The 24,440-nt window shown below is 40.0% G+C and overlaps 2 protein-coding genes across 8 annotated transcripts in view; both read left to right on the top strand.

Annotated features, from left to right (window-relative positions):
• LOC309612443 (uncharacterized protein C2orf74) overlaps positions 1-14,185 on the top strand; it is a 26,948-nt gene extending 12,763 nt beyond the window's left edge. The window contains exons 1-5 of one of the 4 annotated variants that reach the window (XM_082358347.1): positions 11,358-11,514; positions 12,069-12,262; positions 12,496-12,609; positions 12,710-12,866; positions 13,682-14,185. In XM_082358347.1, the coding sequence (XP_082214473.1) occupies positions 12,147-12,262; positions 12,496-12,609; positions 12,710-12,866; positions 13,682-13,855 (561 nt within the window). In that variant the 5' untranslated portion in view covers positions 11,358-11,514; positions 12,069-12,146 and the 3' untranslated portion in view covers positions 13,856-14,185. Of the gene's footprint in view, positions 1-11,357; positions 12,263-12,495; positions 12,610-12,709; positions 12,867-13,681 lie in introns of those variants that run through there. The other 3 variants (XM_082358348.1, XM_082358346.1, XM_082358345.1) reach the window with 3 other exon arrangements.
• LOC309612413 (activator of 90 kDa heat shock protein ATPase homolog 2) overlaps positions 14,180-24,440 on the top strand; it is a 39,733-nt gene continuing 29,472 nt past the window's right edge. For all 4 annotated transcript variants that reach the window (XM_082358303.1, XM_082358300.1, XM_082358299.1 and 1 more), the window contains exon 1: positions 14,180-24,440. In XM_082358303.1, coding sequence (XP_082214429.1) covers positions 24,322-24,440 — 119 coding nt within the window. In that variant the 5' untranslated portion in view covers positions 14,180-24,321.

Here is a 24,440-nt window from a genome sequence, read left to right as displayed (position 1 = left end):
AGACATTCTGGAAGAAAACACCAGAAACTAATAACAGTGGTTTCCTGGGGATGGGATGGATGCTGGTGTGGAAACTGGACAGAATGGGTCAGGGCTGTGTGGGAGACGTTTTTCCCATGTAACCTCTCTCTCTTTTTAAATTGATATAGTTGACATAACATTATATTAGGTTCAGGTGTACAACATAATGATTCAATATTTGTATATACTGAGAAATGATCATCACAATAATTCTAGTTAACATCCATCACCACATATAGTTTTTTCTCATGATGGGAAATAACCTTTCTATATTTAAAATGTTTTGAGTTGTATGAATATATTATTATCTAAAAGTTGGTTATCTTGGGACTTCCCTGGTGGTCCAGTGGCTAAGACTCCACGCTCCCAATGCAGGAGGCCCGGGTTCGATCCCTGGTCAGGGAACTAGATCCTACACGCACGCCTCAACTAAAAGATCCCGTGTGCCGCAACTAAAGATCTGCATACTGCAAGGAAGATCCTGCACACAGCAACGAAGATCCCATGTGCCACAACTAGGACCCAGTGCAGCCAAATAGATAAATAAATATTTTAAAAAGTAATAATTATAAAAAAAAATTTTTTTAAAGTTGGTTATCTAGTAGAATCCTGTTTCCAAATGGATCCATCTCATTTTTGTCACACAGGCATCTATTGTTTGTTTCCCAGCCTTTTGCTCTTTTTCCAACAATCATGAAATATGACATATGGAACAATTATTGGGAAAACTGACATTTTTGCTTTGAATGTTTACTAAAAGTTCTAAACATTGAAAGCTCAAATATTCTACAAAAGCAGCATATTCAAATGTCAAATTGTTATAGATATGTTAATTATAGGAAATATTATATGTCTCACCCACTCTCGCTTTTGATACCCTGCAAGTACTGATTGAATTTGCCCCATTTGTCCTTGATAATAAATAAAATTAGCTGGAGTAGAACAATACTGACTACAAAATCTTTTCATTCTTTGTGATAAATGATTCCTCCCAAGACAGGACTTGTCTTGGTCAAAATGCCAATACCCAATTGTAGACATCTTTAGAGCATGTGTGCCCTAGAGAGCAAACAAGTCTCAGTCTTCTAAACAACCCTCTCCCCTACTGACAGTGATACAATGAACTTGAAGGGTCCCATAGCAAAAGGGATACTGAGGACAGAGCCAGATAGAGTGAGAGAAAAGTACAAGATAATTTCACAGTTGGTTCCACCAAGTAGAAATAACCAGTGTGAAAGTGATAAATTATAAAGATGGGGAAATTAGCCTAATCCATTTGCCAAAAACAAACAAAAAACCCAAAACTCCCAGCAACTTCTCTTGTCACATAGTTAATTAAAACTTGAACAAAAATTAGTCTTAGTGTATTACCCCCTCAAACAAACATCATGATCCCTTTACAGATCTTCAATGGCATACTTTCCTTTGTTTTTCTTGAGAAACACCGTGACTCCCCTTCTTTTCAAGTATTTATTAGACCTCTTTTCAAATGTATTTGATCAGAATCCTCTTTTCAAATAGTCTCTTTGAATTTTGATTACTTTTAATAAGGTCCACCTTCCCCACCCCTGCTGAACATCAGACATTTAATCTTCCCTGAGTGTCAAGAGACCCCTCTGCCCTTGCTCCCAAGACAAATCTTGAAAGGGGTTTGGGGTCTACTCAGATGTAGAATAAAGCCTGTAATTTTGATGTGTTAGGAAATGGGGTTTGGGATTTTTTTACCTCTTATAATTCCATGGGTTGGCTTAGATCAACTGGGTGCTTGGGATCTGTTCCACTTGGTGTTGGCTGATGCTATGGTCTGAATGTTTGTGTCCCACCAGAATTCATGTTGAAATTCTAACCCCCAAGGTTATTAGGAAGTGAGGCCTTTGGGTGATTAAGTGCTAAGGCTAGAAGTAGAATGATCGGGTGTAGAGAATGCGTTAGGATGTGCAGGATGGGGGTGCCGCTAACCCCCTGCCATAGAGTGGGCTGTTTTCTTAAAACTATGCCTATAGCCTGGCTATGCTGTTTACCAAACATCTATGTAAATAAAGGAAAAATATAAATGTAGACAAAGAGGAAGAAGACAATTTAAAATGTTTGAGTAAATCAACAATAGAAGGATAGAAGATGTGGGATTAAGAATAAGTGTTTTGGGGGCTTCCCTGGTGGCACAGTGGTTAAGAATCCACCTGCCAACGCAGGAGACATGGGTTTGATCCCTGGCCCGGGAGGATCCCACATGCTGCGGAGCAACTAAGCCTGTGCGCCACAGCTACTGAGCCTGCACTCTGGAGCCCGCGAACCACAACTACTGAAGCCCACGTGCCTAGAGCCCGTGCTCTGCAACAAGAGAAGCCACTGCAATGAGAAGCACGCGTACCACAATGAAGAGTAGGCCCCGCTTGCCGCAACTAGAGAAAGCCCACGCGCAGCAACAAAGACCCAATGCAGCCAAAAGTAAATAAATAAAATAAATAAATTTTAAAAAAAGGAATAAGTGTCTTGGGATTCCCTGGTGGTGCAGTGGTTAAGAATCTGCCTGCCAATGCAGGGGACACGGGTTTGATCCCTGGTCCAGGAAAATCCCACATGCTGAGGAGCAACTAAGCCCATGTGCCACAACTACTGAGCCTGTGCTCCAGAGCCTGCGAGCCACAACTACTGAAGCCTGAGTGCCTAGAGCCCATGCTCGGCAACAAGAAAAGCCACCGTGATGAGAAGCCCATGCACTGCAACGAAGAGTAGCCCCCACTCGCTGCAACTAGAGAAAGCCCGCGCACAGCAACGAAGACCCAATGCATCCAAAAATAAATAAAATAAAAAAAAAAGGATGTGTCTTACTTCAGAGAAAATTTGGAATTAAAAATATATATGTTCAAATTCCAGTAGTGGGTCATCCTACAATGTATCTGACCTGTTGTCCTCAAAACAGTCAAGGTCATCAGAAACAAGGAAGGTCTGAGAAACTTTAATAGCAGAGAGGGGTCTAAGGAGACATGACAGCTAATTATAATGTAGCATCCTGGACCAGAAAAAGACATTAGACAAAAACTAAGGAAATCTGAAACAACTATGGACTATAGTTATTAATAATGTGTTGATGTTGGTTCATTAACTATAACAAATGTACCACACTAATGTAATATGTTAGTAATAGGGGAAACTGGGTATGAGGTATATGAGAACTCTCTGTACTATCCTCTCAATTTTTCTGTAAATTTAAAAATGTTCTAAAAAATAAAGTCGACTAAAAAAAAGTTGGTTTTTTTTCCTTTTTTTACCCAGCAGTAACCAAAATCTTATACAGAGAGGAAGTATTAGGTAATCAGTGATGTACCATGATCATTTTTACCTTGAGATTGAAAAGGTAACAGAAAAGTTGAAAGTGTTTGATTAATGAAGTTTAAGCAAGTTTCTAAAAAACTAAATTGCTCAAATGGCAGATTTGTGAATCTGGGGTTTCTTTTAATTCAAATAGGGTAATAAAGGCTCATGATCAAGAAAGACTTTGACATCTACAAGAGAAACTAACTTCTAGACTTAAGAAAATTGCTCTGGGCAACCACTGCGGGCTCCAGCCTTGCTGCGGGGGGTTATGCTACGTCTGGCCCGCGGGGCCCTAGCTCGCGTTGGGAGCTGAATCCTAGAGGGGGACAACATGCCAACTGCCAAGAAACTAGCTAACATTGGCTACAAGACCTTCTCCACCTCCATGATGCTTCTCACTGTGTATGGGGACTACCTCTGCAGTGCCCGAGCCTACCACTATTTCCAGCTGCCCAGCTCCCAGTGCCAAGCTGCAGAATAACAGAACACCTCAGGAGTCTTGTAGAAATGGGGGGCTTTTTCCCTTGAGCAGAGACGCCTGAGGCTTGCTGTGGAAGGAACTCACTTGCAGTCATTTTTGAGTCAAGAGGACCAGGGCTTTAATGGTTTTCGAATCCCGCTGGGAAAATGTGCCCATGTTTTCTCTGGTACAGCCAGTTTGGAGAGGCTATCGAATCATAACAGGAATGGGAGGGTGAGGCACACTTACAGACATTAAATATTTTGCCAAAAAAGAAAAGAAGAAGAAAATTGCTTCGAATCAGAAAGAGTGCATTTATGGGAAATAGTGCTTATTTATGAAATATGTTTCTTAAAATTCAAGTCACATCATCGATGCATGTATTTTTTCTAATTTTTTTCTTCCCCAAAGCAAAAAAAAAAAAAAAAGCAAGAATAAGTGTTAGGTTCTTTAGATGATTGTGATTTATTATCCCCTTTTGTTATCCCCCTTTGTATAAGTTAATGAGACAAATTATAATGAAATCAAAGTGTTTTTTTTTAACAGTTTCTAAACCTAAAGCAGAATATTACTTTTGCCATAACAAAGGTTGAGAGGAGACTAAATCTAAGAAACTAGAAATAAGGTAAAAAAAAAAAAAGGGGGGGGAGGAATAAATAGAAGTTAAAAATAATGGATCAATATGTGAGATATTTGGAGCCAAAAAGCAATGACACAAAATGGATGAAATTTAAAATAAAAGAGCCAGAAGCCAATAAGCTTTTGAAAATAAATGAAAAGATTAACATTTAATAAAAGTAAAGATTTAATAGTATCAGAGTTGTGCTCACATATTTATGTACAAATATGCCCATCAATGCTATGTATAAAAGCAGTAGGTTCCAACAATAAGAAAATAATTGCAATGCTTATATAAAAGGGAAAAATGTATAAGTATTAAAAGTCATCTTTTTGAAGATTATTGAAAGACATTGCAAAATGTTCATAATAAACATGGTATTAAGTTTAACAAAGTGTATATACACTGGTTCTAATTTTTTAAATTATAAAATAGATATGTGTTTTCTCAAAATGCTAAACACAGAGTTACCATATGACTCAGCAATTTCACACCTAGGTATTTACCCAAGAGAAATGAAAACATATGTCTATGCAAAAACTTATACATATGAATGTTCATAGCAGCATTATTCATAATAGCCAGAGTGGAAACAACGCAAATGTCCATCAACTGATGAATGGATAAACAAAATTTGATATATTCATAGAACATAATGTTATTCAGCAATAAAAAGGAATGAAATACTGTTACATGCCACAACATGGATGAATCTTAAAAACATTATGCTATATGTATGGAATCTAAAAAAAAAAAAAAAAGGTCATGAAGAACCTAGGGGCAAGACAGGAATAAAGACGCAGACCTACTAGAGAATGGACTTGAGGACACAGGGAGGGGAAAGGGTAAGCTGGGAGAAAGTGAGAGAGTGGCATGGACATATATACACTACCAAATGTAAAATAGATCGCTAGTGGGAAGCAGCCGCATAGCACAGGGAGATCAGCTCTGTTCTTTGTGACCACCTAGAAGGGTGGGATAGGGAGGGTGAGAGGGAGGGAGACGCAGGAGGGAAGAGATATGGGGATATATGTATATGTATAACTGATTCACTTTGTTATAAAGCAGAAACTAACACACCAATGTAAAGCAATTATACTCCAATAAAGATGTTAAAAAAAAACCAAAAAAACATTATGCTAAATTGAGAGAAGCCAAACACAAAAAAACACATATTGTATGATTCCATTTATACGAAATGTCAAGAAGAGGCACATCTGTAGAGGCAGAAATTAGATTAGTGGTTCCCAGGGACTAGGGAGTGGGGAGTAGGGAGTGACTGCTAATGGTAGAGGGTTTCTTGTAGAGGTGATAAAAATGCTTTAAATTTAGATTGTGATGATGGCTGTGCAACCACTATATATATATATACACACACACACATACATATGTAAGCACATATATCAGTATATATAGTATAAAATATCAGTATATTTCAAGTTTTTCTCTCTAGGTGGTGGAATCATAAGAGATTTTGTTTTCTTTTTTCTTCATTTTCCAAATTTTCTACAATGAAAAATGCCATTTAAAACAAATAAATGAGGGAATTGGTAACCAGTGCTACTCTGAATGTGACCTGTGAACTGGTGCTGGTCCCTAATTGTCACTGGTCTGCAACTAAATGCAGAAATTGAGAGTAAATACCTAGAAACTTTAAATAGCTATTTTACATTGCTGTGATATCCAAGTGTATCATTGCTTTAATTTTGTTTTACTAAAATATTGGTCCTCAGTGGACTGAGATTAAAAATAAAAACCTGCTCCTTCACCACAGCGAGTTAGTGAAGCTCTGCCCTAGATAATTCCTTAATATCCTTTTCAGAAATGTTGAGATCAAAGGGTTGATCAAAACTAAAAACTAAAACATTAAAATAAGATATACAAAATCATAACAGTACAAATGATTTAGAGAAAATTATGTTTAGAAGGAAATAAAAGCAAAAAGCTTACAGATTGAACAGAACGAATAGAAAAGGAGAAAACAAAACAAAACCACTGCCATCAACCTCTAAGCCTCGAGCTTCCAAACTAAAACACCAAAGGAAGTCTCCCATCTGCCCCTTGGTTATGGCTCTCACTGCTTGTTACAGGTTTTTGCAGGGATGGGAAATGGGAAAGGGGCTTGAGAACAATTTAAGTGCAAAAGCAGCCTATACAAACCCTGAGGTAGGAAAGAATGTCCTATCGCCTCTTCCCTGGGTTGGATTCCTGAGGTCAGGAAGTCTCCCAGGAACCGATGAATCAGGTCAGCTTTAACACTCTTCCCAGACATCTCAGGAGTGTTGTGGCTATCGTGGTTGAAGCCAGGAATGTATTTACCCAATTTTGGTGGTTATAATGTAATATTAATAGTACACTGCTTCTGACATACCCTCTCTCAAAGACATTTCAATTCCAGATGGATAGATATTAGCTATAAAGTGTTGCTAAATCTTTTGCAGTGAATTTGTAGGCTCTTCTGCTTAACTGGCATTTTGGAATTGGTGCCTGTCTCCTTGATGAGAGAAGTGTTGTCTTGGTGTCATCACCTCTCCCAAGGGCAGCGTTTCCTGTTGTCTAGCTCAGTGTTACTTGTTCCGTGAGAAACAACGGGGTGATGAATGGATTGCCTAAAAACCTTATCAAGCTGCAGTGACTTTCTGAAGTTTTCAACAGTTTCTGTGTGAAAAGGTTAACTGTGAATCATAAATAATGAAGGTTTCTCAACAGAATGTTTCTCTTGTGTGGACATTATATGTACTGACATACTAGCCATTTACCTTGATGTTTAATATCATTTTTTTCCTTCCTCTAGTAAAAAGTGACAGGTTTTGGCCATTAAGGTAGAAGGGAAAAACTGTTTCAATCCAAGTGCCCTGTTAAATATCATAGCTCGATGTTGATGAGTTTCAGTAACTTCCATTTAGCTTTCCAAAATCTAAAATAAGACCTCCAAGCAGCCCCACTAGCTGTGGTAGGGAAAAAGGCTGCACTAATCTGATGAAAGAGAAAAGGTACTCATTTTATTCCACTTGTCTTGGAGGCTAGAGGGAACATATTTGATGTTCAACAAAGTCAGGACATGGTTGACGGGCTCAGTGGCTCTTGTGTGAGGAATCAAGGAATCTCAGGTTAGGAATCAAGGGCTCAGAAAGGGAGGCAGTATGATGTTGGTTACATTGTGTTTTGGTCATGAATCTTGGATTGCAAGAGACATAAACCCCACTCTGTGTTTTGGTCGCGAATCTTGGATTGCAAGAGACATAAACCCCACTCAAACCAGCTTAAGCCAAAATGTTATATTAGCATTGGCTCATATAACTGAAAGCCCCACTTCCAGACCACACTGAAAATCAAGGCTTCAAGCATGATTAGATCAAGCAGAGTCATGTACAATTTGTCTCTCTCCATACACCTCTCTCAGCCCTATTCTCTTCTGTGCTGATAGTTTCTGCAAATGTCTTGACATTGAGACTAACCGAGCTGGTTAGGTCACATGTTGACCCTTGAACTGTAGACTGTTCTGATCAGCCAGGCCTGGGTCCTGTGCTCATGCCTGATTGCCAAGTTCAGGCAGCTGTAACTTGTGGGTCCTCTGAATGTCCTCATCTTGATCCTGCAATTCAGGGATCATACTTTGTCAGAGGAGCTCACCAGATCACATGGATCAAGGCCTTAGGGAGATGGCTGGGGATTTACATGCACCCTGGACCCATCTGGAGCACAACTTGCTGTGGACCCTGTTGCCAGGAGTCCATATCCTCTGGCCACCACCCCAAAGGAGACTGAAGGTAGGAGGGAGAGGCATGTCTGTGGCTGGAGCTGAACGGGACAAGGGTTTGGGATGCAGGCAGGTGACATGGTATGTCACTGAGCAAAAGCAAGAAGGAAGGAAGGCCAGTGGGTGGTGATGGCACCATGGAAGAGCGGTCCAAGAGCCAAGTCTTGGAGGATTTAGAGGTGGGGACACGTAAAGGGCTGAGGTAGGGGGAGGACAATTACAGTGGGGAAACAAACTGAGCAAATGGATGGAGGTTGAAAAAAGATCTCTATGTGCTGGGTGTCTTGTTTCTCCTGTGCCTGCCTTGTACCAGGCCACTTTACAGATTAGTTACCCTTCCTTTTTTGCACAAATAATTTTTTAAAATTGTGATAAAATATGTGCAACACAAAATTTACCATTTTAACCATTTTTAAGTGTACAGTTCAGTGGCATTATGTATATTCACATTGCTGTGCAACCATCACCACCATCCATCTCCAGAACTCTTTCACCATCCCAAACTGAAACTCTATATCCATTAAACAATAACTCACCATTTCCCCCTCGCCCCAGCATCTGGTAACCACTGTTCTATTTTCTGTATCTATGAATTTGACTGTTCTAGGAATGTGATATAAGTGGACTCATGCAATATGTGTCCTTTTGTATCTGGCTTACTTCACTTAGCATAATGGCTTCAACTGTTCATCCACGTGTAGCATACCAAAATTTCATTCCTTTTTAAGGCTGTACAGCATTCCGTTGTATGTGTATGCCACATTTTGTTTATCCACTTACCTGTCTATGCATACTTTGGTTGTTTCTACCTTTTGGGTATTGTGAATAATGCTGCTATGAACATGGGTGTACCGTTAGAGCCCCTGCTTTTACTTCATTTGTGTATATACTCAGAAGTGGAATTGCTGGATCATATGGAATTCTGTGTTTAATTTTTTTGAAGAACTGACATACTGTTTTCCACGGCGACTGCACAATTTTACATTTGCAACAGCAGTGCACAAGAGTTCCAATTTCTCCACATCCTTACCAACACTTGGTTTTGTTTTTTCTTTGTTTTTTAATAATAGCCTTTTAATGGGGTGTGAGGTGATATCTCATTGTGGTTTTGATTGGCTCCTTAATGATTAGTGATGTTGCATCTTTTCATGTACTTGTTGACCATTAGTATATCTTCTTTGGAGAAACATCTAATCAAGTCCTTTGCCCATATATGAATTGGATTTTGTTGTTGTTGTTGAGTTATAGGAGTTCTGTATATACTCTGGATATTAATCTGTTATCAAATATATGATTTGCAAATATTTTCTCACCATTGAGTATGATATTAGCTGTGGCGTTTCTATATATGGCCTTTACTATGTTGGGGTAGTTTCCTTCTATTCCTACTTTGTTGAGTGTTTTATCATGAAAGGATGGTAAATTTTGGTGAATGCCTTTCCTTCATCAATTGAGATGATCATTTTCCCCCCTTCATTCCATTAATGTGGTGTATTATGTTGATTTTTGTATATTGAACTATCTTTGCATTCTAAGAATAAGTCCCACTTGGTCATGGTGTATAATCCTTTTAATATGCTGCTGATAAATTCAGTTTGCTATTACTTTGTTGGGGATTTCTGCTTCAATATTCATGAGAGATATTGGTCTTTAGGTTTTCTTTTTTTTTTTTTTTTTTTTGTGGTATCTTTGCCTGGCTTTGGTATCAAGGTAATGCTGGCCTTATAGAATGAGTTAGGAAGTATTCCTTTTTCTTCAATTTTTTTGGATTAGTTTGAGAAACATGGATGTTTGTTCTTCTTTAAATGTTTGATAGTATTCCTCAGTGAAACCATCTGGTCCAGGATTTTTCTTTGTTGGGAGGTTGTTTGTTTGTTTGTTTGTTGATTCAGCCTGCTTATTATAGTTCTATTCAGATTTTCTATTTCTTCATGTTTCAGTCTTGGTAGGTTTTTTGTTTCTAGGAATTTTTCCATTTCATCTAGGTTATTCAGTTTGTTAGCATACAATTGTTCATAGTACTCTCTTAGAATATTTTTTATTTCTGTAGAATTGGTAATAATGTTCCACTACAAATAACCTTTGAACACATGCCTTCTGTGTGCAAGGCACACCGTGTTAGGTTCTGCAGACCTATCTCTGAGTAAGATTCCATGGCATCACAAAGTTTACAGTCCAATGCAGTTAAAATGTGATTTAGAGACCAAAGTTTGATAACATTCCAGTTTTCAGAATTTGTATTAACTATACTCTAATTATATTAACTATACATATTCAGAATTATATTAACTAACAATTTAGGGTATCTGTTCGCAAGCCACATTCAGTGAAAGAAAGCCCTAATGATACAGTCTTACCAGCCCTTACTTTTTGCTACTACTATATTCTTGCCAAAGGTCCCTGGTCTCAGAATATGTGTTATGTGTAGCAAACAATCTTGGAGACAGAGCCAACCAGCAAGGGTGCACTCTAGTCGCGCATTACTCTTTGCACCACACACACTCAAATTTAGGCACGGGGATGAAAAATTATACCTTTTTATTCAGGTATAATATCCACACCATAGAGCACATGAAGTGCACTAATCTTAAGCACACAGTTTGATGGGTTTTTATGTATGTCTGGACCTGTGTAACCACCAGTAGGTAGATATAAAATATCACCATTGTGCGTTGCTAGAATACATGAGACATGAGAAGATCTGGGCTCTTAAAATCTCAGTCTGGCAGCAGTGTAGTGTAAGGAGGGTGAGACAGGCTCTGAGTCTTCATCTGGGAGCTTTAGCTGGAGGAAGCCTCCAAAAATTCTGCAAAACTTCACTCTGCCAGGAGTGGCTCAGATGTTCACATATTCTGCAAAATCAGCTTTGGCCTGAGCCCTCCAACAAACTCTATACACACACACACCCACACACCCACCCCCCCACCCCCCCACACACACGCATTCATTCAACATTTATGGAATTTGCAGGTTCTGACTTGGTGGAGAATTCAAAGATAAAGAAATCAATGTCCCTGCCCCTCTAGAGAAGAGCCAGTGTCACTGCAGCCCAAAAATCCCCAGGGCTCACCTTCTGACTTTTTCAGACATGGTTGGCAGCAGCTGCCATACTCCTTCTATCCTCCTGTTCTCAGAAAATCCTAGCACTACTCTCCCCGTCCGTGTCATGGGCATCAGGCGGGGGATCATCTTTACTCTGATCGTCTTATTCTACTCCTGCTTCTTCAGCTCTGGCCTGCAGAGCTGCTACTTTTTTTGTATGTCTGGGAATTACGTCCGATGATGTGGGATCTGAAGGACATGGGCTAGTTAGCCTGGAGAGAACACCATTACGAAGTAAGTCTATTACTGACCACAGGGCTGTGGAGACGGATTGTGTAAGAAGGAAGTGGACTGATTGTTCATAGTCTGTGAAAGAAACAGTATTTGTTTCTGAGAGATGGTATTTGGAGTGTAGGAAGAAAATCCTTATCCAAAGCCACTCCGGCCCTCTCAGAGGAGAGGACAGATAGACTGGCGCCCAGGGGGCAGTTTCATGATTCTTCTGACTTCAGGTGGTGGGCGGGGTTGGCCTGGTGCTCTGATCCCTCTAACTCAACGGTTCCGTGATTCTCTGATGTCGCTGCAGGAGGAAGAATTGGGAGCTGGGCTCGGCTCCAGCTGCTCCAATTCCTCTGTCCTCTGAATTCCGATAGTTTTGGGGTGAGGGGAGGTGGGCTGAGTCCCACGTGTCCCAGCTCAGTCTCCCCTCTAGCCACCTCAGCCCCTACCACGTTTATGGAGAGAAATTAACCCGTGTGAGTCCACGCCACCAAAGCAAGCAGAGCATATCTGATGAAGCGGATCCAGAGAACAACAATGAAAGCACCCTTTTATTCTTCTGTTTCCAGAAAATTTAAAGAACAAGAGAACTACATTCAAACTGAGCTGGAAAAGTATATCTGGACGATCTGTGACTGTGAGAGTGGATGAGTCTTCTAGCTAACCCTATGAGCTTTGAAACCACAGCATTCACTTTCTTCGTCATCCTTCTAATTTGCCTCAGTTGCATCTTCTTTTTATTGGTGGTTTTTTTATATAAATGGTATAAATCCATGCTGATAAATTGGGATCAGATTTAAAGTCACACTAGTAAATGTATCTAGAAATAATATAAAACAATTTAAAATGCAGCAAATAATAAGGCTGTAGCTTTCTGTTTTTTCCTATTTCAGGGTTTTAGAAATGCTAATTTCCTGTTTAAAAGTGAAGTTCCTTTCCAAGCCTTAACATCAAGACCATTCTTTCTTTTCCAATTTTTTTCCTTTTTGATTTCAGTTCCCAAAGCAGGACAGATGAAGAGACAGAAAAACGTCCTTGTATAGATGCTAATGGAGGTGAAGATTGTACAGCTGCTAATACAGAGATGAACAATTCAGGAGACAAAGAAAAGTAAGTCTGCATCTTAGACTGTGGTAGAATGCCATTTTTGTGTGTGATAATGGTGGCTAAGACGTATGAATTTTAAAAACATTGCTGACTGATTTTCTAGGACTCTTGTACCCACGAGACCTGGCATTCTTGTGCAGAGACGGAGTAAAGCAGTGGTGGCCACACGCTTAGGAAATGGAGGGGATGTGAAAGATGAAGAGGAGGACAAAATAAAAGAGAAGCAAAAGGCTGAGAATGCTGGAGAAAATGGTCAAGAGGTGATGGGCTTTTCTACTCTTAAGGGGCATTTAGAGCTTGATTGAAGAAGAGGTAAATTCCTTGGCTAGGTATAATGAAGGATGGTCTTGTCTGTAACTTAGGTTTGTATCTGGAAGGAGTGCAATGTTCACAGTCATCTAAAACATTCTTCTTAGCTTATTGCTTCATTTTGTTAAGTCAGTTACACATGCCATGCCTGGACACTTGTTCCATCTTCATTTTTACATTTGTGGTTTTCTTAATAATTCCCCTTCATTTTGCTTTACTCAGAATCCTAAGATGTTAGAGCTGGAAGAGGCCTTGGAGATCATTTGGGGATCCAGCCCTCTCATGCTACAAATGAGAAAATAAGATGAATTGTTCAAAGTCACTTCTCCGCCATGGCTGAGCTCAGGACCAGACCCCAAACGCCTGTTCTACTTCCAGGCTCCTTCTACAACAGCCTGTAAACATTGCCAGGGCCTTCTTGAGCTCCATGTTTGGGGCTCCCTAATAAGAACAACTCACGTGCCCTCCCAACATAAGACCCATGGCCAGTTGGAGACAGAATGATGGTCCAGGTGGCTCTTGGGTTTGACTGCTTTGTAGAGAGAATAACACGTCACCAACTGCTATTTGAATATAGCAATGTGTGCTTTTATAACCATAGAAATATGAAAATTAGATCATGATGGATTACTACTGCTTTCCTATATCATTTAGAAATCCTTTTTCTGTTTCTCACTAACAAGGTACATATAACCTATATTTTTAAAAGCAGGGCTCTTGCATTCATAAATTGATCACTTATACTATTTGTTCCATTCTCTTACAGAACGACTGTTTGCAAAAACCACCCATACCTGTCACTGGAAGTCCTTCAGTTGTTGATAACCATAAAAGACCTTTAAAAGGAGTGACATTTTCTAGGGAGGTAATTGTTGTGGACCTTGGAAAGGACAATCCTATAGCTCGAAGCTATACTCGATTACATAAAGAGAGAAAATGAAGCTCAAAAAAGGCTGAGAGTGAAAGAGATGCAACCTTAGACTAACAATGAAATGACTGGGGGTACAAAATCATGTTGAAACAGCAAAATAATGGGGAATTAAGTAAATACAGATAGTATTTCACCTTTGTGCATAAAAAGTGGACTATGTGCAAAATTCTGTAAGTAGAATACCCAGAGCTTGAATACAGATTTTTCTAAAAACTCAAATCTGAGCTCAAGAAATTGCTTGTATTGTGTCCTTAAAACTCTGTCTACTCAAACACTGTTCTAACATGTGAATAAAGTTATTTGTGTTTGTGGAGATATCTTTTAGGTAAATAATATTAAAGGGGGACTTTGGAAACAGCACAGGTTCTTGATGCTTTGATCACAGACATTTATGACCAAATAACATTACTGCTATCATCATGGAAACTTTCATATAGCGTCTCCTACTATATAATTCCCTTTGAATTCAGTCCTGAAACCTTTCTTGTCCTGACAACTGCTTTTTAAGATTGATACCAAAACAACTACCATCAACCGACAGAATATCCTGTTATTTAGGCAAATCCTGAGATTATACTATTCTTTTTTTTTTTAATATATTTATTTATTTTTGGTTGCGCTGAGTCTTCGTTGCTGCACGCAGGCTTTCTCTAGTTGCGGCGAGCAGGGGCTACTCTTCGTTGAGGTGTGTGGGCTTCTCATTGCGGTGGCTTCTCTTGTTGCGGAGCACGGGCTCTAGGCGTGCGGGCTTCAGTAGTTGTGGCACGTGGGCTCAGTAGTTGTGGCTCACGGGCTCTAGAGCGCAGGCTCAGTAGTTGTGGCACACGGACTTAGCTGCTCCACGGCATGTGGGATCTTCCTGGACCAGGGTTCGAACCCGTGTCCCCTGCATTGGCAGGTGGATTCTTAACCACTGCACCACCAGGGAAGTCCTATACTATTCTTGATTTCAGTAGTTTAAAATTTCCTTTTCATATGTGGAATATGACAGTACAGACCAGTACAACATCATCCAAACCATTGCAGTAAACATCTGTAAGATACGTAAGGGGCTATGAGAGAGGTAAAAAGCAGAAAACATAGCATTTGATTCAGGAGCCTAGCACATTGTCATGTATACGGCATATGCTTAATAAATGTTTATTGAGTGACTGGGAGAATAAGTGATAAAATAATTTAGAATGTGTGACTAATGCTAAATGGGGAGTATTGACACCCTTTGATGGGGAGAAGTCCCTGTGGTCTGGGACCATTCCACTGTGGGGAGGAGAAGGGACTTAACGGAATGGAAAGATTGGCTAATACAAGCAGAGGGAAGAGTGTATTTCCAATGGCGACAGGCACAAGCCAAGGCAAAGAGGTGAGAATGTGTATTGAGTTTGGTGGGCACCAGTTAGCTGGAGCCAGGCTGGCATTGAGGAGAGTTGAAAGGTAACAGCAAAGTGTAGTGAGGGGTCAAAGTAAGGTAACTCTGAGGATCCCAGACTAGAGGTATAGGGTGGAGAATGGAGTAAAGCAGTGTGCACTGGGGGAGGGGGTCTACAGAAGTATTCATTCACAGCCTGTGAGTTGTCTACAGGCACTTAAAAATATTGATCTTTCACCTGATGGTAGCATTAAAATTTTTATTTTAATTTGAATTGTAAACTACACAGAAAATTTTTTTTGAATTTTATTTATTTATTTTTTTATACAGCAGGTTCTTATTAGTTATCTATTTTATACATATTAGGGTATACATGTCAATCCCAACCTCCCAATCCATCCCACCCCCACCCCCACCCCCCGCTTTCCCCTTTTGGTGTCCATATGTTTGTTTTCTACATCCGTGTCTCCATTTCTGCCCTGCAAACCGGTTCATCTGTACCATCTTTCTAGGTTCCACATATATGCGTTAATATACGATATTTGTTTTTCTCTTTCTGACTTCACTCTGTATGACAGTTTCTAGATCCATCCCCGTCTCTACAAATGACCCAATTTCATTCCTTTTTATGGCTAATATTCCATTGTATATATGTAGCACATCTTCTATATCCATTCATCTGTCGATGGGCATTTAGGTTGCTTCCATGACCTGGCTATTGTAAATAGTGCTGCAATGAACATTGGGGTGCATGTATCTTTTTGAATTATGGTTTTCTCTGGGAATATGCCCAGTAGTGGGATTGCTGGGTCATATGGTAATTCTATTTTTAGTTTTTTAGGGAACCTTCATACTGTTCTCCATAGTGGCTGTATCAATTTACATTCCCACCAACAGTGCAAGAGGGTTCCCTTTTCTCCACACCCTCTCCAGCATTTGTTGTTTGTAGATTTTCTGATGATGCCCGTTCTAACTGGTGTGAGGTGATACCTCATTGTAGTTTTGATTTGCATTTCTCTAATAATTAGTAATGTTGAGCAGCTTTGCATGTGCCTCTTGGCCATCTGTATGTCTTCTTTGGAGAAATGTCTATTTAGGTCTTCCGCCCATTTTTTAATTGGGTTGTTTGTTTTTTTAATATTCAGCTGCATGAGCTGTTTATATATTTTGGAGATTAATCCTTTGTCCGTAATACACAGAAAATTTACCATCTTAACCATCTTAAGTGCACAGTTAAGTAATGTTAAGTATACTCACATTGTATAGCTATCACATCCATCCACAGAACTCTTCATTTTGCAAAACTCTAACTCTGTACCCATTAAACATGAACTCCTCATTCCCCACCACCCCAGCCCCTGGTAACAACCAATGTACTTTCTCTCTCTACGAATTTGACTAAGTACCTCATACAAGCAGAATCACAGTATTTGTCCTTTTGTGACCAGCTTCTTTCACCCAGCATAATGTCCTCAAGGTTTATCCATGTGTCAGAGGTTCCTTCCTTTTATAGCCTGAATAATATTCCATTTGTATGCATATCCCACATTTTGTTTATTCATCTGTTTATTCATTTATCTGTTGATGGACACTTGTATTGCTTCACCTTTTGTCTATTGTGAATCATGTTGCTCTGAATATTTAAAATTCTAAGAAATTTCAGACATAGCTAGATGACCATTTATAGCTGAGTATTCCCATATGATGTCATGGTTTCATTGCCTGTATCTGAGTCCGTATTTATAAAACCAAGTTACTTTGTCATAAACTAACAAGAAAAGAGTAGAGAAGGAATGAATCCATAAGTAATGCATCTATGTCAAAGTGAAGGCCAGTTTCCTGGTGACTGACTGTACTAGCTGAGGTTTTGTAAAACTTCCAGGAGAAGAAAATAGTGGGAAAATTGGCCATCAGTGCCCATGATAGTACAGGCACATGGAATTCCAGAAGAGCCAATCAATGGTGCCACAACTATGGGGTGAGTCAAATTAACTAAATGTTAATTTGAATTTTATTAGTTTTATTCTTTTGTTTGTATTTTATTTGTAAATTTGTTTTGATTTTAGAATTGAATGAGAGCTCTAAGAATGAGTTGATATCCAGTTTTATGTTTCTACATGGTTTAAAGTAACACTGTGTATAATAAACAATTTAAGGCAGTTAAGGGGGGGGGGTCCCTGAGAACTCTTCTACAGGATTAGGTTATTGATGAGTAGCAACTTGGAGATGAATGGAGATGACTCTAGTGACAATTCAGGGTTGAAGGATGAGGGTCTGGAATAGGGAGGTGGCAGAACACCAGGAGTAAAGAATGTCAATTTCTGGCTAGATATGGGAAAAATGAGAGGACACAAAAGTGACTCCTGAGTTTGGATATCTGACTGTCAGAGATAGGAATGTCCAGAGAGGTGACTAGTTGAAGGGATAGCTCTGCCAGATTTGAGGTGTCCACCAGAAATTCAACTGAAGTTGCCCGGGGGGCAGCAAAGCTGTAGGACTCCCCATTTCCATCTGCTAAGCTATGGCTCCAGTTAAAAGCTGAGCTTACCTTCTCAATGCCCATTGGTGTTTCTCTTGTAGAAGTGGGATCAAACTCACCACCTTTCCTCTTTAATTAGCTGTGGACCCAGGGACCTTCTTCAAATGATTACCCCAAGCAAGACATATCACCCAAAAGCCAAAAGGGAAAAGCTTGGTAGAGTATTTTTACAAAAACTTCTGTTTAGGAAAAAATAAAGTCAAAAGACAAACAACAAACTGGGAAAGCCTATTTTAAAAAAAAGTTTTATATTTAAGTCATTTCAAATTTACAGAAAAGTTGCAAGAGTAGTACAAAGAACTGTATGCTTTCACTCAGATTCCCCAGTTAACAGTTTGTTAACACATTTGTTTTATCATTCTCTCTCTCCATAAAATTCGTGCTTAAAGCATTTGAGAGTAAGATGCAAATACACTATATCACTCAGCCTTAGCACTTCAGCACATATTTCCTACAAACTGGGACATGCACATAACCAAGGCCATCCATGAATTAACGTTGATACACTATTGCCATCTAATTGAAAGGCCTCATTCAAAATTTGCCAGTTGTCCCAGTTATATTCTTTATAGGTAAAGGATCCAGTTCAGGATAATGCTTTCTGTTTAGCTGTCATGTCTCTTTAGTGTCTTCAGTTTGGACCAGTTCCTCAGACTTTCCTTGACTTTTCTGACCTTGACACTTTTGAAGATTACAGATCAGTTACTTTGTAACATGTCCCTCACTGTTGGGTTTGCCCGATGTTTCTTTCTTTCTTTCTTTTTTATAAAGACTTTATTTTTTTAAATAAATTTATTTATTTGTTTTTGGCTGCATTGGGTCTTCATTGCTGCGTGCGTGGGCTTTCTCTAGTTGCGGTGAGTGGGGGTTACTCTTTGTGTGGTGCGCAGGCTTCTCATCGAGGTGGCGTCTCTCGTTGCTGAGCGCGGGCTCTAGAGCGCAGGCTCAGTAGTCGTGGCGCAAGGGCTTAGTTGCTCCACGGCATTTGGGATCTTCCCGGACCAGGGATCGAACCCGTGTCCCCTGCATTGGCAGGCTGATTCTTTTTTTTAATGTATGTATGTATGTATTTATTTTTGGCTGTGTAGGGTCTTCGTTGCTGCGCACAGGCTTTCTCTAGTTGCGGCGAGTGGGGGCTACTCTTCGTTGCGGTGCGCGGGCTTCTCATTGCAGTGGCTTCTCTTGTTGCAGAGCTCGGGCTCTAGGCGTGGGCATCAGTAGTTGTGGCACGCGGGCTCAGTAGTTGTGGCTCGCGGGCTCTAGAGCGCAGGCTCAGCACAGGCTTAGTTGTTCCGCGGCATGTGGGATCTTCCCGGACCAGGGCTTGAACCCATGTCCTCTGCATTGGCAGGCGGATTCCTAACCACTGTGCCACCAGGGAAGTCTACCTGATGTTTCTTCATGATTAGGTTCAGGTCATGTATCTTTGGCAGGAATATTCCATAGGTGATCCTGTGATCTCAGTGCATCATATCAGGAGGCATGTTCTGTCATATGTATTGATGTAATTTAATTTTTACCACTAGGTTGAGATGGTGTTTGTCAGATTTCTCCCCTGTAAAGTTAATAAGTAGTTTTTACTTATTAATAAACAATATTAGTTGGAAGTCTACTGAAAGGAAGGCTCTCCCTTCTCTCCTATTCATTCATTCATTCATTAAATATAACAGTATGAACTTTTAGATTCCTGTTTTATTCAGTGGGTTATAATCCTTTACAATTATTATTTATTTGGATGTTCATATGTTCCCAGATATGGCCAGTGGGGACCCCTTCAAGTTGGCTCTTGGTCCTTTAGACATACTTAAGCATTTTGCTATACAGGATGTTCCAAGCTCATCTTGTACTTTCTCTGCCCCAGACCCTGAATCAGCTATTTCTTTAGGGGAGATTGGTATTCTGAAAACAAGATCTGCACACTAGGTATGCTCATTACTCCTGAGTTATCATTGTTTCTAGACTCTCTCAGTGGACAGAGGTAGGAAATATATGTATGTACAAACACATAATACACGTATATGCAGACATATAATATGTATTAATTATCTATTGCTATGTAACAAATTACCCTCAAACTTAGTGACTTAAGTAATTAATAATTCTGTATTGTCTCTCATGGTTTATGAGGCCAGGAATTCAAAGTGGGTACAGTGGGGAATGACTTTCTCTGTGCCATGATGTTTGGGTCCTTGGGGCTGGAATCATCCAAAGGTTGTTCATTCACATATGTGGCAGTTGCTGCTGGCTGTCAGCTCAGGAGCTGTCACTGGAACACCTATGTATGGCCTGTCCATGGGACCCTGGCTTCCTCACAAGTTGGTGACTGGGTTCCAAAGTCAAGCAGAGAGAGAGAGAGAGAGAGAGAGAGAAAGAAGGTGAATGCTGTATCCTTTTCATGACCTAGTATTGGAGGTCACCTAGGCATTAAGTTCAGCCCACATTCAAGGGCAAGGAGATTATACTCTACCTTTGAACGGAAGAGAATAAAAGAAAAACCCACCAAAATGTGGACCTACTTTATTTATTTATTTATTTATTTATTTATTTATTTATTTTATTTATTTTTGACTGTGTTGGGTCTTCGTTGCTGTGCGAGGGCCTCTCTAGTTGCAGCGAGCGGGGGCTACTCTTTGTTGTGGTGCGCAGGCTTCTCACTGTGGTGGCTTCTCTTGTTGCAGAGCACGGGCTCTAGGTGCACAGTCTTCAGTAGTTGTGGCTTGCGGGCTCTAGAGTGCAGTCTCAGTCGTTGTGGTGCATGGGCTTAGTTGCTACCCAGCATGTGAGCTTTTCCTGGACCAGGGCTTGTACCTGTGTCCCCTCCATTGGCAGGCGAATTCTTAACCACTGAGCCACCAGGGAAGCCCTGGACCTACTTTAAAACCACCACAATATCAATATCTATAGCTATCTATCCTTAAGAAAGATCATGAACTTATACCAATACTTCCAATTCCAATCCAGCAAGGTCTACTCTAGTTTCACCTGCTCTATAATTTCCTTCTCCAATAGTGAGAAACCTGGTTCCCATTATGCTCCATTCATTTATGCATTTTATCAATCCCACTGTATGTCACTATTCCACCAAACACAGGGCCACATATCCTTGGCTCCAGCACCATTGATTTTGGTGATTATTATGCTGGAAAATCCTATTTTTTAATAAAATTTTTAAATTTAATTTTTATTTTATATTGGGGTATAGTTGATTTACAATGTTGTGTTAGTTTCAGGTGTAGAACAAAGTGATTCAGCTATACATATACATATATCCATTCTTTTTCAGATTTTTTCCCATGTAGGTTATTACAGAATATCGAGTAGAGTTTCCTGTGCCATACAGTAGGCCCTTGTTGATTATCTATTTTATATATAGTGGTGTGTATATGTTAATCCCAAACTCCTAATTTATCCCTCCCCTCCACCTTTCCCCTTTGGTAACCATAAGTTCGTTTTCAAAGTCTTGAGTCTGTTTCTGTTTTGTAAGTCAATTCATTTGTATCATCTTTTTATTTTTTTTAATATTTATTTATTTGGCTGTGCCAGGTCTTAGTTGCGGCACGCGGGATCTTTAGTTGTGGCATGCAGGATCTTTTGTTGCGGCATGCAGGATATTTTGTTGTGGCATGCAGGATATTTTAGTTGCAGCATGTGGGATCTAGTTCCCCAACCAGGGATCGAACCCGGGACCCCTGCGTTGGGAGTGCGGAGTCTTAACCACTGGACCACCAGGGAAGTCCCTGTATCATCTTTTATGATTCCATATATGTGATGTCATATGATATTTATGTTTGTCTGACTTCACTTAGCATGATAATCTCTAGGTTCATCCATGTTGCTGCAAATGGCATTATTTCACTCTTTTTTAAGCCTGAGTAATACTGCATTGTATATACGTACCACATCTTCTTTATCCATTCATCTGTTGATGGACATTTAGGTGGCTTCCATGTCTTGGCTATTGTAAATAGTGCTGCAATGAACATAGGGGTGCATGTATCTTCTCGAATTATGGTTTTCTCCAGATACATGTTCAGGAGTGGGATTGCTGGATCATATGGTAGTTCTATTTTTAGTTTTTTAAGAAACTTCCATACAGTCCTCCATAGTGGTTGTACCAACTTGCATTCCCACCAACAGTGTAGGAGGGTTCCCTTTTCTCCACACCCTCTCCAGCATTTATTGTTTGTAGACTTTATGATGGCCATTCTGACCAATGTGAGGTGATACCTCATTGTAGTTTTGATTTGCATTTCTCTAATAATTAGTGATGTTGAGCATCTTTTCATGTGCTTTTTGGCCATCTGTATGTCTTTGGAGAAATGTCTATTTGGATCTTCTGCCCATTTTTTGATTGGATTTTTTTTTTTTGATATTGAGCTGTATGGGCTGTTGGTATATTGTGGAGATGAATTCCTGTTTGTTGCTTCGTTTGCTAATATTTTCTCCCATTCTGTGGGTTGTCTTTTTGTTTTGCTTATGGTTTCCTTTGCTATTCAAAAGCTTTTAAGTTTAATTAGGTTCCATTTGTTTATTTTTGTTTTTATTTTCATTACTCTAGGAGGTGGATCTGAACAGATGTTGTTGTGATTTATGGGAAAGAGTGTCTTGCCTTTGTTTTCCTCTAATAGTTTCATAGTATCCGATCTTACATGTAGGTCTTTAATCCATTTTGAGTTATTTTTGTGTATGGTGTTAGAGTGTTCTACTTTCATTCTTTTACATGTAGCTGTCCAGTTTTCCCAGTGCCACTTATTGAAGAGACTGCATTTTCTCCATTGTATATTCTTGTCTCCTTTGCTGTAGATTAATTGACCATAGATGCATGGGTTTATTTCTGGGCTTTCTATCCTGTTGCGTTGATCTATATTTTTGTTTTTGTGCCAGTACCATACTGTTTTGTTTACTGTAGCTTTGTAGTATAGTCTGAAGTCAGGGAGCCTGATTCCTCCAGCTCCGTTTTTCTTTCTCAGAATTGCTTTGGCTATTTGGGGTCTTTTGTGTTTCCATACACATTTTTAATTTTTTTGTTCTAGTTCCGTGGGAAAGCCTATTTTTAAGAACACTTATGACAAAAGGATGATTTCCATATTTATAAAGAAATTATTAAGAGCACTCAGGGGCATAAGAATTATTTCACCCAAAGGAATAAGAAAAATATAAATTACTTAATTTTAAAATGGGCAAAGAGGGGAGTTCCCTGGCATTCCAGTGGTTAGGACTCGGTGCTTTCACTGCCAGGGCCCGGTTTCAATCCCTGGTCAGGGAATTAAGATCCTGCAAGCTGCATTGTGTGGCCAAAAATAAATAAAATTAAATAGGCAAAGATAATATGTATAGGCAGAAAAATAAATGGCCAAAAATTTTAAATGCTCATCCTGACTTCATAATTAAATTCAAATCAAAACAATAAGGTGTGAATTTTTAAATCTATCAAGCTGTCAAATATTAGAAAGATGGACAACACTGATAAAGGGATGCGGGAAAAGCATAAATAGGTGTATAAGTTGGTAAGTCTCTCTGGAAGATAACTGGGCAGTTTCTGTCAATATTAAGCACCTTTTGAGCTAGCAATCCCACTGTCTGGAATTTACTCTATGATACACTTGAAAAACTTTACGAATGTATAAACTTGCTGGCTTTCTCTAGCAAGTTCTCAGAGACAGGCAGCCAGAATGAACAAGAAGATGAGCAGGGTTTTGGCAACCTTATCCTGGAAATGACATGCCATGACTTCAGCTGTACTCTGTTCATTGGAAACAAGTTGCTAGGTCCAGCCCACACTCAAGGGAAGGAGATACACAAGGACATGAAGGCCAAGAAGCAGAGGTTGTTGATGGTCATCCTAGAGGCTGTCTACCAGAGTCTCTGGTCGGTACTGCCTTGGTTGACTGGGCAGTCCTCTCTGGGAGAACTTGACTTCAATAGAGGTCAAGGGCACTGCCAATTGAAGATGCCCTCTGATTTCAGAGCTATTAAAATGTGTGATGTGATTATGCTATGATATAATGTACTGGCAGAGGGAAGTGCCACTCTCTGAGAGGTGAAGGAGACATCAAGGAAAGTTTTGCAGAGGAAAATATTAGAGCAAAGTCTTGGTGAAGGAGGCGAGAGAGGAAAGGCCCCCCAGGCAGAGGGTCTTGAAAGTGCAGAGGTACAGATGTGCTGGAGAGCCCCAGAGCGTGGCTGCTGCACAGGATGCAGGCAGGGAGTCAAGAATGTAAAGCAGAGCTATTATATAATAGTTGTGTTAGATTGCTATGGAGGCCGTGGAACATAGATTGGAGAGGAAGGAAACTAGTGGGAGCAGGGAGACCATTAGGAAAGACATTGTAAAGAGCCAAGCAGTAAAAAGTGAAGACCCAGAGCAAAACAGGGTGGGATGGAATAAAGAAAAAAATGATTCAAGAAAAACACAGAAGGTAGACTTGATAGGCTGTCCAGTCAACTGTGAGGCATAAGCAAGGTTGCCTTACTGTACAACTCGTTGTGAAGTGTAGACAGCAACATGGACGGTGCCCCCTTGAGCTATGTGGGGTGGAGCTCTGGAGACTAGGGCAGAGTGGAGCACAGATGAATAAAACATCCAGCCCTTGGATGATAGGTGATGTTGCCCACAGGCCTACAGAGGGAAGCAAGGAGGGGAACAAGAGGAGAAGCAGGCTCAGGGATGTGGCAGTGAGCCAGGGCTT

The sequence above is a fragment of the Balaenoptera borealis genome (genome assembly GCF_965194805.1).
Source record: "Balaenoptera borealis genome assembly, chromosome: 15".
In the NCBI taxonomy this organism is placed as follows: Eukaryota; Metazoa; Chordata; class Mammalia; order Artiodactyla; family Balaenopteridae; genus Balaenoptera; species Balaenoptera borealis.
Note: the sequence above shows the minus strand (reverse complement) of the source record. Positions and strands in the feature narration are given on the sequence as shown.